Raw genomic sequence first — 16,994 nt, 5'->3', positions numbered from 1 at the left:
TACAATAAAAGACTACTATATATGTGTATGCATGTATAGCCTAATGAACCATGTAGCCTCTCACTCACGGAAAGCACACCTGTTAGGCTATTTATTATTTATATATTTACTCACCACGTATATGCACCGTTCCTTTTTTTTTTTTTTTTACTTTATTTTATTTTTTTAAAAAGAGACCCCACAAAGATGAATTCATAATTCGAACCCTGTTGAACACGGTGATAACAGAAAGCTTAAACAGTAAGAAAGTCACTGGGTTCAACAAATAATTGCACAAAGGCTACTGGAAATTTTCACAATCACCTTCGATGACAAGGGTGATTGAGTGAGTGAGTGATTTATATATTTTTTAAATGCCAAGTCAGCACTTAAGGCTATTTCATGGCAACAGCATTTCTAAAAGGTATTATAATGTCTTCATAAATAAATAATCAAAACAAATACAATTATATAAATGACTAAATGAGATGCTTCAGATACACGTGATGATACAATTCTAAAACTTTTTGTGGTGGTACCTTGTTTAAAACATCATCCAAAGTACTTTGAGAATAAAATCCTTCCCTTGTGGCACTGAGACCAGGACAACAAAGTAAAATATGCTTGACCGTCAGAGATCTCCTACACAAACGGCCTGATGGTGGTTCTTCACCTTTTAATAATAAACCATAGGTGAAACCTGAATGACCAATACGACACCTGGTACATCACTTGATCATGTCTGGTTCGAAATGAGAATAAAAAAGTGTCTTATTGATGGCAGGGTTGATTTCATACAACTTGTTTTCAAGACAATCATCCCATTAAGTCTGACACTTTCTTAAAATCTACAATGCCAGCGCAGGTCTGAGATCGGAGACAGTGATTTTACATTCAGTGACCTCTTTAGTGAGGGTTTGCGATGTCAACCAAATGACCTCTTCTAAAAATAGGTGGGTCTTGGCCACATTAAGTGAAGAGAAACTACCAGATTCTCGCAGCCTAGACAAGATAAGAATAATAAATTACTCTTCTCAAGAGGAAAAGAGGCTTAAAGGTAGACTGCCTTTCAGATTTTTCAAGTGTAGGTCATCAAAAGAATTTTCCCCGACACCCAGTTATTTTTGTTTAGTGGACCGAAAGTGACTGAATTCGAATCACAGACTTCCAATTTTATTAGGTTTTTTTAAGAGAACAATGAATGAATTTAAGGCCATGTGGCCCTAAATTCTCTGCTATTTTTCCCTGCTTCACCATGACCCAATTCAAGATACTACATCATGCATGACATGGTGGGCTTTCCCCATTCGCGCAAGGCATTGTAGGAGACAAATTTGAAACAGGAGAGAAAAATGGAGGACGTGAATGTGTGAATGAAATGTGAAAGACCGACGACAGTAACGAAAAGCGAGAAGAAAATACGTTATGTTGCGAAGGAAAGGAAACGCAGGACCAAACTAATAAATAAATATCGGCGGTCAGCGAGCACCTCAGTGTGATCAGCTCTTCGTTTAGTGACAGAATGATGTAACTGTCAGTGCACGGTCAAGGTAAACCTGTAGATGGCAGTAATGCAACACTGTGGATGCCAGCTGCCGTAAAACCCAAAAGATGAAGGTGGTAAACCTGCGCATGTGCACACGGACTTCCTCTGTCTGCTTGACTGCACAAAGCGAATGATTTCATGCATATTATTTGTGATTGAATCCCCTCAAATTAAATAACTTCCCAGCCACAGAATGGCCTGATATTTTGTGAGATATTACAGAAATAAACATACATCACAATGACCACATTTCAGAGGGAACTAAATTTCACCGATTTTATGAAATCGAAAGCCTGTCTAGCTTTAAATATGCTTATTCATGACTGTCAGCAAAACCCAGTTGTTTGAAGCCTTCAATTGGCAAACTAACATGAAAACCAACAAGATTCACTTTCCCAGTTTTTATTGAACACACAGAGTAGGTGCAGATAACTCAAGTTCTGATTAAGGGTACTGCTGCTTTACCAACTCAATGGGTTCTGTGAAATACAGAACTGAGATCTTTATGGCCTGCTAGTAGAAATTTTACCTACTGCCAATACCGGTTAGCTGATTATCAAGATCTTTATGCTTTGGATCAGGTATGTATGAAGTGGCACTGGGTCCCAAGGACTACAGCTGGAAATCAATATCTTCTCAGGTTCTTCCACCAGTCAGTGCAGTGGGGTTGCAGACACAGCTTTGGGATCAAAAGGTCACTAGTTTGATTCCCTGGACCAGAAGGAATAGCTGAAGTGCCCTTGAGCAAGGCACCTAACCCCAACTGCTCCCCAGGCTGCTCTGGGTATGTTGTATGTTGCTCTGGATAAGCACATCTGCTAACTGCCTGTAATGTGATATAATGTAATGAGAGTTTAATGACCAAGTTTGACCAATCAATAGTCTGTGCTATATTTAGCTCCACCCCCATGTTTAGTACTTTTGGTAGTTAGTAATGGTGTAGGTCATTTGTCAATGGAAAGAATGAGGGACTTGCTGCCATACCTGGAAGAGATTAGAAAAACACACAAGATGATACACTAGCAGTGTTTCCAACTAAGACCTTTTTGTTGCTAGGTGTGACAACTTTTTTAGACCCCTATTTGAAAAAAAAAAAAGAGCCGAGTAACAAATCTAGCTCCTTTTTGAGCAGACTAGTTCTCCAGCTCACATCACAAAAGTGACACATTCATTGTAACACGTAATACTCCTATTACAAATGCACGGCACGGTGGTGTAGTGGTTAGCACTGTCGCCTCACAGAAAGAAGGTTCTGGGTTCGAGCCCAGTGGTTGATGGGGGGGGGCTTTCTGTGTGGAGTTTGCATGTTCTCTCCATGTCTGCGTGGGTTTCCTCCAGGTGCTCTGGTTTCCCCCAAAGACATGCACTTAGGTTTTGCCACATGCACTAATGCAACCCCATACCATCAGAGATGCAGGCTTCTGAACTGAGCGCTGATAACAACTTGGGTCGTACTTCTCCTCTTTAGTCTGAATGACACGGCGTCCCTGACTTCCATAAAGAACTTCAAGTTTTGATTCGTCTGACCACAGAACAGTTTTCCACTTTGCCACAGTCCATGAGCCTTGGCCCAGAGAAGACATCTGCGCTTCTGGATCATGTTTAGATACGGCTTCTTCTTTGAACTATAGAGTTTTAGCTGGCAACGGCGGATGGCACGGTGAGTTGTGTTCACAGATAATGTTCTCTAGAAATATTCCTGAGTCCATTTTGTGATTTCCAATACAGAAGCATGCCCGTATGTGATGCAGTGCCGTCTAAGGGCCCGAAGATCACGGGCACCCAGTATGGTTTTCCGGCCTTGACCCTTACGCACAGAGATTCTTCCAGATTCTCTGAATCTTTTGATGATATTATACACTGTAGATGATGATATGTTCAAACTCTTTGCAATTTTACACTGTCGAACTCCTTTCTGATATTGCGCCACTATTTGTCGGCGCAGAATCAGGGGGATTGGTGATCCTCTTCCCATCTTTACTTCTGAGAGCCGCTGCCACTCCAAGATGCTCTTTTTATACCCAGTCATGTTAATGACCTATTGCTAATTGACCTAATGAGTTGCAATTTGGTCCTCCAGCTGTTCCTTTTTTGTACCTTTAACTTTTCCAGCCTCTTATTGCCCCTGTTCCAACTTTTTTGAGATGTGTTGCTGTCATGAAATTTCAAATGAGCCAATATTTGGCATGAAATCTCAAAATGTCTCACTTTCAACATTTGATATGTTGTCTATGTTCTATTGCGAATATAATATCAGTTTTTGAGATTTGTAAATTATTGCATTCTGTTTTTATTTACAATTTGTACTTTGTCCCAACTTTTTTGGAATCGGGGTTGTACTTATTCAGGTGACATTGGGCATACCTAACAACCTGTTTTCTCTCTCTCTCTTCCCTCCCCCATCTGTCCCTCTGAGTTACATGTCAATCCTGGGATCGAGATGCTGACCTCTTCTGCTCCTCGGATCTGCCTGATCCATCCTGGTGCCCTATGTCTGGTTGGATTCTCATTGCATCGCTCCTGTAGAGGACGGCCCCACATGGACAGTTGAAAATCGCACTTGGAAGACGCTCTGGACACTTACAGTAATGCTTTTATGGCAGTTGACTTGCGAACTTTAGGATTGCGCTTGTCATGAACAGTTTTGCACTCAAGTTTCCATCAATGAAGAGTTTATAACATCATCAACGAAACTGACTTCACATTAAAACGGTTACTGTTGTCTGTTGTTGCCCAAATGAGGATGGGTTCCCTTTTGAGTCTGGTTCCTCTCGAGGTTTCTTCCTCATGTCGTCTGAGGGAGTTTTTTTTCCTTGCCACCATCGCCACAGGCTTGCTCATTGGGGATAGATTAGGGATAAAGTTAGCTCATGTCTTAAATCATTCAAATTCTGTAAAGCTGCTTTGCGACAATGTTTATTGTTAAAAGTGCTATACAAATAAACTTGACTCCCATCACTCATGAGTCAGATAATTAGTTTAGATTAGAATAAGTTTGTTGAATACTGAGTGGTTTTATGGATGAACCTGGGAACCTGTGCAGTGAAGAAAAACATGCATTAGAAAGTAATAGTCTAGTGAGTCTATGACTTCTTTCCTCCTCCTCCTTTGTGTGCAAGAAAAGTAGTAAGAGTTCCCATCTGGACTTACACACATGCATGCATGCTTAATGTGTGTTTCTACACTGGAATACTCACTCATACAGATGTTACAGATGTTAATGTACCTGTTTCTGGATGTCCCGGACCCGTTGCTTGTGCAGTTTTGGCGCTGAGCACATCTTAAAGATGATCCAAGCTCGAACATAATAGTAGGCATCAAACACCACGGACAAGGGCAGAAGGAAAAGGCAAACAAATATCCATCTCTGGTGAATTATAACATAATCGAGACCTTTGATCCTGATCCATAACAGAAACAACAGAACCAAAACACCCAGATACAACACCGGACCCATTTGGAGTAGAAATAAACAACTAAAAATGTTTTTTTTTTTTTTTTGCTGTCAATTTAAATATGATTATTTAAATCAAACATTTAAAACGTGGCTTACTTGTTCTTGCACTTTCTAAAACTACTCCACTTTTAAAAAACGAATTTTGGCTCCTTTATTTATTTTTGCCTGATTTAATTCCCAATGTCGGACCGAATACCGAACCACAACCTGTTCCCTATACAAGGACACTAGATACGACATCAAATAATGCGTTCTGTACCATAACTAGTGCACTTTAAGTAAAATACAAAGCCGTTTCGGATGTAGCCCAGATGGGTAAATAAGCCACGCCTCTACACAGCATTGATTGGTCCGAGGCGCGTCAATTACGCCTTCTCCAGTTATTGCGTGTAGACTTTTTATCCAATAGGAATCCAGGACAGCGATCAGCCCATTGTCTCAGTCCGGCGTGATCGTTATCGCGCATGCGTCAGAGAAACAGTTCAGATGGAGTTCAAGAAAAGCGAATAAAATCAAGTTTCACAAACTATGACCAAAAAAAAAACAAAAACAAGAGAGAGAACAATAGACAACATTCATTTATTTACAGCATGATGTCCGAGTGTGCTTTGTTTTTTTTAAACTTTATGAAAATATTCTGAAATAATAGCATGTAGTATTGAAATAATACACAAAGTTTTTCTTTGATGGTGAGGGCACGCGCTTATTCAGTATGGTGAGCATAAAGCTCGCTTGCGACAGTAAACAATAAACAATGGATGGGGTGGGGCGAATGGCCACTTGCGCACACACACACACACATATCACTTGGTCAGTGTGTATCTGTCCTGAACACCTAAATGAAGCGAGCAGGATGCAGGAACAGGGATGCTGATGCTCTTTTGTTTGTGAAACAGTGGATCCTGGGCTACTAAACAGGAAAAAAAAAAAACAGGAATGATGCTTTTTGCTGTGCGCGAGACGACTTTTCAGGGACGCATCATGAAAAGTCAGCAAGGGAACCCTTCATCATCGCGAGAAGCGCATGCAGTTTCACATTGTAGCCTGAACAAACCGTGAGAGTGAAGTATTGCCAGTTAGTGAACGGGAGAAATGGGATTTTGCAACTTTTAAGGAAGTATTAAGGGCGCGCGCGGGTGTGTGAGCGCGAGAAAGAGAGACAGAGCGCGCGCGCGCGGGTGGGTGAGAGCGCGAGACAGAGAGACAGAGCGCGCGCGGGTGTGTGTGTGAGAGGGTGTGAGCGCGAGACAGAGTGCGCGCGGGTGTGTGAGCGCGAGACAGAGAGACAGAGCGCGCGGGCGGGTGTGTGAGAGGGTGTGAGCGCGAGACAGAGCGCGCGGACGGGCGGGTGTGTGAGAGCGAGACAGAGAGACAGAGCGCGCGCTCGCTCGCTCGCTCCGGGACACGGGTGAAGTTCGGGTCATGCCGTCTCTGCACCATGGCGCCGTGTTCATTGGCGTCTTCCTCATCGTCACCGGGGGCTCGACCGCATTCCTGACGTCTAGCCAGAGCAAACTGCAGGCGTTCAGCCTGTGCTGTGTGGTCCTGGGCGCAGTCATGCTCATCCTTGGGCTCTTCTGGGCCATGAACAGCAAGAGCCACCAGGGCTCCTACACTAATGAATACACGCACGACTATGGGCACGTGCTGTTCAGCCCACCGCCCGGGAGCCACTTCCCGGAGTCCCAGTCCGTCTTCATGCACAGGTAAACATGTGCACTCTTCCCCACAAAGCATGCATTCTGCGGTATTACCCATCATTTCCACTGTAATGCATGCACTGGTGCACTACTGGTGAATCATTTTAAATAGTGATTTCTATGGATTTGAAGCAAATATAGCAAAGATTTTAATCCCAACAGTCAGCACAACAAACTAAGTGCTGATAAAGATTACCCATTAAAGGCTATAATAATAATAATAGGAAACCATTTTCCTGAATGCAGGATATGAAAATGCATGTGCGTTACCTATGTAGCCTGTTATATCCTAAATTTGGTTTTTAATGCTGTATAATCCCTGAGGTTATAAGGGCGGGGGCGGCACGGTGGTGTAGTGGTTAGCACTGTCGCCTCATGGTAAGAAGGTCCTGGGTTCGAGCCCAGTGGCTGACAAGAACCTTTCTGTGTGGAGTTGTTCTCCCCATGTCTGTGTGGGTTTCCTTTAGGTGCTCCGGTTTCCCCCACAGTCCAAAGACATGCAGGTTAGGCTAATTGGTGGCTCTAAATTGACTGTAGGTATGAATGTGAGTGTGAATGTCCCATAGTCAGCTGGGAAAGGCTCCAGCTTCTCTGCAACCCTAAACAGGATAAGCGGTTACTGTATCTCATCTCATCTGATTATCTCTAGCCGCTTTTGCTGTTCTACAGGGTCGCAGGCAAGCTGGAGCCTATCCCAGCTGACTACGGGCGAAAGACGGGGTACACCCTGGACAAGTCACCAGGTCATCACAGGGCTGACACATAGACACAGACAACCACTCACATTCACACCTACGGTCAATTTAGTGTCACCAGTTAACCTAACCTGCATGTCTTTGGACTGTGGGGGAAACCGGAGCACCCGGAGGAAACCCATGTGGACACGGGGAGAACATGCAAACTCCGCACAGAAAGGCCCTCAATGGCCACGAGGCTCGAACCCGGACCTTCTTGCTGTGAGGCGACAGCGCTAACCACAACACCACCGTGCCGCCCGGCTACAGATATATAAAATGCATGTATATGTATGTTTGTTTCTGAAAGTACTCTTTTGATTATTTAGCCTAAAATGCTGTTTGCATTGATTTTAGTCATTGTTAATATTTGAGGTGTTCAAGAGGCCTATAGCAAATAGTGTAAAAGGACACTAGAAAAAAAAATGAGCCAGACAGAAGCTATAAAGTAACTAGACATGGATGTTTACAGTATACTGTAATGAAAGGAATAATGATGTTAAAATGGAACATTAATATTAAGTATAATGTTGTGTTCCATATCGTGGTGTTCTCTTGTTTGACAAAATGAACATATTAATAGATTGAGTCAACTGAGCAGTCAAGTGCTACTAGCACCAATTCGGAAATGAGAAGTTAGTTAACACACACACACACACACAAATGTAGAGGGTCATGGGAATCAATACAAGCCATTTTTCCCTTTAAAAGGTTTTATAATTCACTCAGTGGAAAAGCAAATACACCGTCAAGTTATGTGCTTGTATTCCTTAAAATCTGAATTACTTGAATGGTTTGTGCTCCACTTAGTGTTAAGAAGCTCCAGTCCTGTGGCTGAAAGGCTTTAACATTTTCTTCAGCTAAACATCATTGTCGAAATTAAGATTATGTATTCTTTGTAATGGTTAGCACTGTCACCTCACAGCAAGAAGGTCCTGGGTTCGAGCCCAGCGGCTGGCGAAGGCCTTTCTGTGTGGACTTTGCATGTTCTCTGCGTGGGTTTCCTCCGGGTGCTCCGGTTTCCCCCACAGTCCAAAGGCATGCAGGTTAGGTTAACTGGTGACTCTAAATTGACCGTAGGTGTGAATGTGAGTGTGAATGGTTGTCTGTGTCTATGTGTCAGCCCTGCGATGACCTGGCGACTTGTCCAGGGTGTACCCCGCCTTTCGCCCATAGTCAGCTGGGATAGGCTCCAGCTTGCCTGCGACCCTGTAGAACAGGATAAGCAGCTACAGATAATGGATGGATGTTTGGTTTGTTTGTTTGCTTGCTTGAGTTATATCTCATCTCATCTCATTATCTCTAGCCGCTTTATCTTGTTCTACAGGGTCGCAGGCAAGCTGGAGCCTATCCCAGCTGACAGTGGGCGAAAGGCGGGGTACACCCTGGACAAGTCACCAGGTCATCACAGGGCTGACACATAGACACAGACAACCATTCACACTCACATTCACACCTACGGTTGATTTTAGAGTCACCGGTTAACCTAACCTGCATGTCTTTGGACTGTGGGGGAAACCGGAGCACCCAGAGGAAACCCACGGGGAGAACATGCAAACTCTGCACAGAAAGGCCCTTGACGGCCACGAGGCTCGAACCCGGACCTTCTTGCTGTGAGGCGACAGCGCTAACCACTACACCACCGTGCCGCCCTGCTTGAGTTATATAACTAAAAAAAACCTCCCTTATAGATTCTTTAGAGCATAAACCTGAATTAATGATGCTTCAAAGAAAAAATGCATGATTTGATGATGAATATTTTGAATTGTGAATTTTATATATTTGAATACATTGAGGTGGCACAGCAGGGCAGTGGTTAGCACGGTCACCTCACAGCAAGCAGGTTCTGGGTTCGAACTTACCAGTCGACTGAGATCGTTCTTTGTGGAGTTTGCATGTTCTCCTCACGCCTGTGTGGGTCTCCTCTGGGTGTTCTGATTTCCTCCCAACTAATGCAGATTAGGTCAACTGGCTACTCTAAACAGCTGTGAATGTATGAATAGTTATTTGTGTCTCTGTGTAAGCCACCGCCCAATGACAGCTGGGATTGGCTGCAGCTCACCCACACCCTGCAATGGCTAAGTAGTAGAGAAAATGAATGAAGATGTTGGATCAAAATATGTTTATAGCGGCGCACCATACCTAAGAAAAAATGGTAAACCCATCGAGTTGATTTTTTTGTGGTGTGTACGTGTACCACCAGTCATACACACCGCCTAGTGGTCAGTGTTAGTAATTACCAGTCATACACACCGCCTAGTGGCCAGTGGTAGTAATTACCAGTCATACACACCGCCTAGTGGCCAGTGGTAGTAATTACCAGTCATACACACCGCCTAGTGGCCAGTGGTAGTAATTACCAGTCATACACCGCCTAGTGGCCAGTGGTAGTAATTACGTCATACACACCGCCTAGTGGCCAGTGGTGGTAATTACCAGTCATACACACCGCCTAGTGGCCAGTGGTAGTAATTACCAGTCATGCACACCGCCTAGTGGCCAGTGGTAGTAATTACCAGTCATGCACACCGCCTAGTGGCCAGTGGTAGTAATTACCAGTCATGCACACTGCCTAGTGGCCAGTGGTAGTAATTACCAGTCATGCACACTGCCTAGTGGCCAGTGGTAGTAATTACCAGTCATGCACACCGCCTAGTGGCCAGTGGTAGTAATTACCAGTCATACACACCACCTAGTGGCCAGTGGTAGTAATTACCAGTCATACACACCGCCTAGGGCGGCACGGTGGTGTAGTGGTTAGCGCTGTCGCCTCACAGCAAGAAGGTCCGGGTTTGAGCCCCGTGGCCGGCGAGGGCCTTTCTGTGCGGAGTTTGCATGTTCTCCCCGTGTCCGTGTGGGTTTCCTCCGGGTGCTCCGGTTTCCCCCACAGTCCAAAGACATGCAGGTTAGGTTAACTGGTGACTCTAAATTGACCGTAGGTGTGAATGTGAGTGTGAATGGTTGTCTGTGTCTGTCAGCCCTGTGATGACCTGGCGACTTGTCCAGGGTGTACCCCGCCTTTTGCCCGTAGTCAGCTGGGATAGGCTCCAGCTTGCCTGCGACCCTGTAGAACAGGATAAAGCGGCTACAGGAGATGAGATGAGACACACCGCCTAGTGGCCAGTGGTAGTAATTACCAGTCATACACACCGCCTCGTGGCCAGTGGTAGTAATTACCAGTCATACACACCGCCTAGTGGTCAGTGGTAGTAATTACCAGTCATACACACCGCCTAGTGGTCAGTGGTAGTAATTACCAGTCATACACACCGCCTAGTGGCCAGTGGTAGTAATTACCAGTCATACACACCGCCTAGTGGCCAGTGGTAGTAATTACCAGTCATGCACACTGCCTAGTGGCCAGTGGTAGTAATTGCCAGTCATACACACCGCCTAGTGGTCAGTGGTAGTAATTACCAGTCATACACACCGCCTCGTGGCCAGTGGTAGTAATTACCAGTCATACACACCGCCTAGTGGTCAGTGGTAGTAATTACCAGTCATACACACCGCCTAGTGGTCAGTGGTAGTAATTACCAGTCATACACACCGCCTAGTGGCCAGTGGTAGTAATTACCAGTCATACACACCGCCTAGTGGCCAGTGGTAGTAATTACCAGTCATGCACACTGCCTAGTGGCCAGTGGTAGTAATTGCCAGTCATACACACCGCCTAGTGGTCAGTGGTAGTAATTACCAGTCATACACACCGCCTAGTGGTCAGTGGTAGTAATTACCAGTCATACACACCACCTCGTGGCCAGTGCTAGCCAGTCTCATCTCATCTCATTATCTCTAGCCGCTTTATCCTGTTCGATAGGGTCGCAGGCAAGCTGGAGCCTATCCCAGCTGACTACGGGCGAAAGGCGGGGTCCACCCTAGACAAGTTGCCAGATCATCACAGGTGCTAGCCAGTAAAGAAATAAAACAAAAGAGACTGGCTATGATATAAGAAAATTCTACAACCCAGAAACAGATGGGAGCTCTGCTTTTAGGCAGTGCCTAAATCTATATATTACTTATTAATCTCCAGGTACTTTTATCCAAAGTGGCAAATCAAAGTATACAGCTTGCCAGTTGGTGGATGGGTCATTTGGTCACCAGTTAACTGAAATCCTCTTCCTCCTTGCAGTTCAAGTCTTGAAAATTAACATTTACTAAAATTCAGGTTATGAAGGGGTCAGGTTACAAGTCCACACTTTACATTAACGCAGCTGTGAAAATTTATGTTGTAAATATTCAGAACTTACTTTGACTGGAACCAAACTTCCTTCTGGATGTTCTGTGTAATATATTGATGTCAGCTAGCAACTTGATGACGTATACTTTCTCCAAAAGTCATCGTATCATTTCAGTTTGCTGCTCAGTCTTATATATGAGCTTATAAACAATTACAATAGATGAGTATCGTTCCGATCAGCAAGGAAGATAGAATGGCATCATTTTCATCCAAATTGCAGTGACAAGTATGCTTTCTTGTACTCTATCAGCATTCAAACTCGCAACATCTCAAACATTATTTGTTCCAGGCAGGAAGGAGCCCTGCTTATTTTTTTTTTTTTAACCAAATTTTCAAGACCTGAACTTTTAAAGAGGGCAAATCAGAGCTAAATTGATCAAATATCTAAGATTTGAAATTAAAGGTTTCATTGCAAATTTGGCCTGTTTTTCTTTCATGAATCCAGGTTCATATTCTGGTGAATTTGAAATAACGTGATGACATGTGCATGCGTATATGATTGTGTGTGCTGTTTTAGAACTTTGGAAAGGCAAAGACGAGGGATGTACGGGGACGATTTTGACTACCCTCCTATGGAGACAACATGGAGCCCAGCTGCTCGAGGACCACCCCCCCACTGGGAGACGGAACCACCACCTCCGTATGAAGTGGCCATCAAAACCACATGCAGCTCCACAAACATGCGACGCAGTTACTCGGACACACTGTTGTCCACTGAGCCGCTCTTCAGTCGATCCCGTGAAATCAGCTTTGAAGTGTAAGGCTTGTGCTGTCAGCGAGCCATTAGGCTGCACTCATTCACTGCAGCCAGCAACTAGCATGGAGTATGGCTCGCCCAAGGAACACACACACACTCCAAGTGTGCTTCAGAAACCTTTAGCACTGAAGCTACCTTTTTTTTTTTTCTGACGAGTTCCATTTTGAATATTTGTCAAAAGAGAAATTATGTAACCTTATCAAGTGGCAACATCCCGATGAGTATTTAATATCTGCTGTTTCCTTCTTTGAAATGTGTTCTTTTATAATTACAGTACTGGTCAAAAGTTCGGACACGCCCTTTAATTCAATGGATGTCGTTTCTCTTTACTTAGTAGAGCAGTTCTTGATATAATATGGATTAGTATAGTTGTGGAATAGGACTATTTAGTGTATTTTTATTATTTATTACTTACTGTTTGATCTTAGATGTATTAAGAAGGCAAAAAAATTGCACTAATTAACTTTTGATGAGGCACCTGTTAATTGAAAGGCATTCCAGGTGACGAACTCATGAAGCTGGTTATACCAAATAGGCTGATAATGCCAATAGTGTGCAAAGTATCATCAAGGTAAGATTCAAAGATTTTTTTTATTGTCAATTCACTATATATCCAGGACATATAGGAGAATCGAAATGCCCTTTCTCTCTCACATTACTTGTAAAAACAGATAAAGATTACAAAAAAAATATAAGAAAAATGATATATATATAAAACTTATAAATATAGATAAAAATACACTAAAATCAATGTACAAAATAGCAGTAGTGCAAATACAGTACAATATCTAACGGAGAAGGTGCTTAGAAGAGCAGCTTATGAGGTGTATATGAACAGCAGTGCAAATGAGCAATAGCTGCAGATACAGCAGTAAGGTAAATGTTTGTAGTGTGATGTGCAAATGGATATGAGAGAGTTTCTTGTGTGAATGAATGTGTTACAGACCAGGGGTAGGGGGTAGGTCGTGGACAGAGTTCAGCATCCTGACAGCCTGGTGGATGAAGCTGTTCAGCAGTCTTGTGTAGCGGGCCCGGAGGCTCTGGTACCTTTTCCCTGAGGGCAGGAAGTTGAAGAGTGAGTGTGAAGGGTGGGAGGTGTCACCAGCGATGCTGATGGCTCTGCGGGTGAGACGGGAGTGATAGATGTCCGTAAGGGAGGGCTGAGGGGTACCGATGATCTTGCTGGTCATGTTCACTATGCGTTGCAGAGTCTTCCGGCAGGAGGCACTGCAGCCTCCGTACCACGCAGTGATGCAGCCAGTGAGGACACTCTCAATGGTGCCCCTGTAGAATGAGCACATGATGGGGGGTGGGACTTGTGCACTCCTCAGTTTGCGGAGGAAGTAGAGGAGAGTTTGAGCCTTCTTAGCCAGCGATGTGGTGTTGTTGGGCCAGGAGAGGTCCTCAGCGATGTGCACCCCTAGGAATTTGGTGCTGCTGACCCTCTTCACTGCAGCACCATCGATGGTCAGAGGGGGATGCTGTGAGTGACCTTTCATGAAGTTGACTACAATCTCTTTGGTCGTAGTCGACTTCAGGAGAGGTCACTCCTTGGTTGATACTTTGAAGAATCTAAAATATGAAACATATTGTTTTGGTGACACGGTGGTGTAGTGGTTAGCACTGTCGCCTCACAGCAAGAAGGTTCTGGGTTCGAGCCCAGTGGCTGACGGGGGCCTTTCTTTGTGGAGTTTGCATGTTCTCCCCGTGTCTGTGTGGGTTTCCTCCAGGTGCTCCGGTTTCCCCTACAGTCCAGAGGCATCCAGGTTAGGCTAAATGGTGGCTGTAAATTGACCATGAGTGTGAATTTGTCTCTATGTGTCAGCCCTGTGATGATCTGGCAACTTGTTCAGGGTGTACCCCGCCTCTCGCCTATAGTCAACTGGGATAGGCTCCAGCTTGCCTGTGACCCTATAGAGCAGGATAAGCGGCTACAGATAATGGATGGATGGATATCTTCAGTATTGTTCTATGATATATCAAATCAAAGTCCCTTCCCACACCATGTGGCGCATAGGGCGGTGCCGATCTCTGTTTCCATAGCCCTCGGCCTCTTGCTTATTACATAGCTAGAGTTACAGTCGGGGGCTAGTCTTCTGGTAACCGTGAGAGTTTGACTCCACACTCGCATTTGTATTGCAGCGTGCCTTGCCAGACGGCAATAGGTACCATTTTTATGATGGTCCTATGATGGTATGACCCGACCGTGAGTAGAACTTGCAATCTCCCGTTCGAGAGGCGGACACACTAACCACTAGGCCAACTCGTGGTATTATTCTACAATGTAGAATATAGTAAATATACAGAAAAACCTGTGAATGGGTGAGTAGGTGTGTCCAAACTATTGACTGGTACTGTATACTCAGAAGGTATAGTTACCACTGATGGATAAATCGCTCTCAGTATTTTCATGACTCCTAGTGTTTGAAAATTGAGGCCAGTTTCTCCAATTTGCAATGTCCTTTCTTCATGCAGCCTCTACATTTTCTTTCCATACATGGCACTGATGTTACACAGATCACTGACTATATACTACAAACACGTGTACTTCTACCCAGTTACAAATTCCTCACAAGCATGAATCACAATCACTTCTTGACTGGTTTGGTGCTCAGATGAGATTTGCTGCTTGTGAATGTCATAAATTGCAGCTCCGGGACCCACGGAGATATATAGATATATAGATGAAGTCACTTGCACAACGGATGCAGACGGAAACTGGAGATGTTGGAAGTGAAACCAGATTTGAAAGTATTTCTCTAGCAAAAGCACATCTACTGTGGCAATAGCAAAATTGAATTACTCCTGCTTGTTGCATCGCACTGACTGCTAATATGGTGGCAAGACCCATAACAATGTATCTCTTCATCAGGGCACTTCCAGAGAATTGACAGAATATGTCTTACAGGAAACACTCAAGTGCAACAGCAAACCAGAGCATTATTTGTTTCGTCACTGGTGGCCTTTGTTTCCCCTGGAGGAAACTGACAATCTAAGAAGCATCGATTTGTGATATAATGTAAGTGTAGAATGCCTCATTGATGTGATCACGAATAACCACAGTGCATTAGCAGGTTTAATATTACCCTGGAATCCTCTTGATTGTAACATTATGAATCATGGCATTTTCATTGATTGCTTTCTCTGCCTCAACCAAAGTGACATACATTGATGTGCCTCCATTAAATACAGTTCAGGGCCTTTAACTATAGGTACTTTGCACTATACATTATAGAATATGCACGATGGACATGGCTTACGTGCATGTACCCAAAGATTCTATTATGTTTTTGGAACAACAATGTAGTTTTCATTTCTTTTGAAAATTATTATTAAATAAATAAAAATAATTAAATACTACTATTTAAAAAATACTGTACATTAAAATGTTTTTGATCACTTTACTACACACACAATTCCTGATCAGGTTTACAAATGACATGTCTCCTACTACTGTAATTGCTTTTGAAGTTCACTTTCGGTTAAGAGTACACTGTGCGCATTTTGGCTGCCACTTCTCACTGGAGCTTTATCATTTTTTTTCTCCCTTTGTTTTCCTTTTTGTGTGTTGTATAGTTTGATTAGTGTTTTTTTGTTTGTTTGTTTTTTTAATATAAATGTTTTATCCGCTGGTTGTGGTGTAGCTCCGGACCCAGTTTTGGGCATCGGTTCCCTTCAGGCCTTGGTCCGCCGTGGGTGATGTCTCTGCTCCTCACTATGGACTGCACTGAGCTCTTTGTAACATTAGGGTTGTCCGGCGCTCTGTGTGGCGGTGCTTCTGTGTTTGATGCGGTGTTCCGAGTGATGTTGCCCGGCGGCGCTGTGGTGGCTGTGCAGGTGGTTTGGGATTTACCTTCATGCGCCTTTTGGTGGGACTGTGGATAGCTACGCTATTGAAATTACATCCTGACCCTCTTATGGTGGACATTTTTTTTCCCCCCTTTCCCTAATTGTAAAGCGACCTTGGGTGTGAGACATTATATAAATTAAACTTATCATCTAATCAGATAATCCCTTGACAGCAACTTAGTGCATAGCATCATGCAGATACAAATCAAGAGCTTCAGTTAATGTTCACTTCGAACATCAGAATGGGAAAAATTGTGATCTCTGTGACTCACTGTGGCATGGATGTTGGTATCAGATGGACTGGTTTGAGTATTTCAGAAACTGTTGATCTCCTGGGGTTTTCACACACAATAGTCTCTAGAGTTTACACAGGATGGTGCAAAAAACATTGAGTGAGTGACAGTTCTGTAGGTGGAAACGCCTTGTTGATTTAAGAGAGGTCAGAGGAAAATGGCCAGATTGTGCCAGAGCTGCCAGGAAGGATATAGTAACTCAATCGCTCTTTACAACCGTGGTAAGCAGAAGAGCATCTCTGCATACATGAAACATTGAACCTTGAGCTGGATGGGCTTCATCAGCAGAAGACCACACTGGGTTCCACTCATGTCAGCCAAGAACAGGGATTTGAGGCTATCATGAGCACAGACTTGCCTAAACTGGACAGGTGAAGATTTTTTTTTTTTTTGGGGGGGGATCGCTTGGTCTTTTGACCTCAACCAGGGAGGTTATGTT

The 16,994-nt window shown here is 43.9% G+C and overlaps 2 protein-coding genes across 2 annotated transcripts in view; one reads left to right on the top strand and one right to left on the bottom strand.

Moving 5' to 3' along the window:
* The window catches only part of dhcr24 (24-dehydrocholesterol reductase), a 35,560-nt gene extending 30,482 nt beyond the window's left edge, over positions 1-5,078 (bottom strand). The window contains exon 1 of the mRNA XM_060916076.1: positions 4,752-5,078. Within this exon, the coding sequence (XP_060772059.1) occupies positions 4,752-4,982 (231 nt within the window). The 5' untranslated portion in view covers positions 4,983-5,078. The remainder of the gene's footprint in view (positions 1-4,751) is intronic.
* A 735-nt stretch (positions 5,079-5,813) lies between these two features.
* Positions 5,814-12,781, top strand: si:dkeyp-51f12.2 (uncharacterized protein LOC100151460 homolog). The gene is made up of 2 exons (XM_060916075.1): positions 5,814-6,688; positions 12,174-12,781. The coding sequence occupies exons 1-2, from the start codon at positions 6,405-6,407 to the stop codon at positions 12,415-12,417; spliced, it is 528 nt and encodes a 175-aa protein (XP_060772058.1). The 5' UTR covers positions 5,814-6,404; the 3' UTR covers positions 12,418-12,781.
* Positions 12,782-16,994: the final 4,213 nt, after the last annotated feature.

The sequence above is a fragment of the Neoarius graeffei genome, chromosome 3 (assembly GCF_027579695.1).
Source record: "Neoarius graeffei isolate fNeoGra1 chromosome 3, fNeoGra1.pri, whole genome shotgun sequence".
Lineage (NCBI taxonomy): Eukaryota > Metazoa > Chordata > Actinopteri > Siluriformes > Ariidae > Neoarius > Neoarius graeffei.
This window is presented reverse-complemented; position numbering and strand designations above follow the sequence as displayed.

Bases quoted from the DNA above. Each gene is read 5' to 3' on its own strand.
- si:dkeyp-51f12.2 (XM_060916075.1), top strand. From the start codon at position 6,405: ATGCCGTCTCTGCACCATGGCGCCGTGTTCATTGGCGTCTTCCTCATC. The intron at 6,689-12,173 runs GTAAACATGTGC...GTGCTGTTTTAG, and splicing joins CAGTCCGTCTTCATGCACAG to AACTTTGGAAAGGCAAAGAC.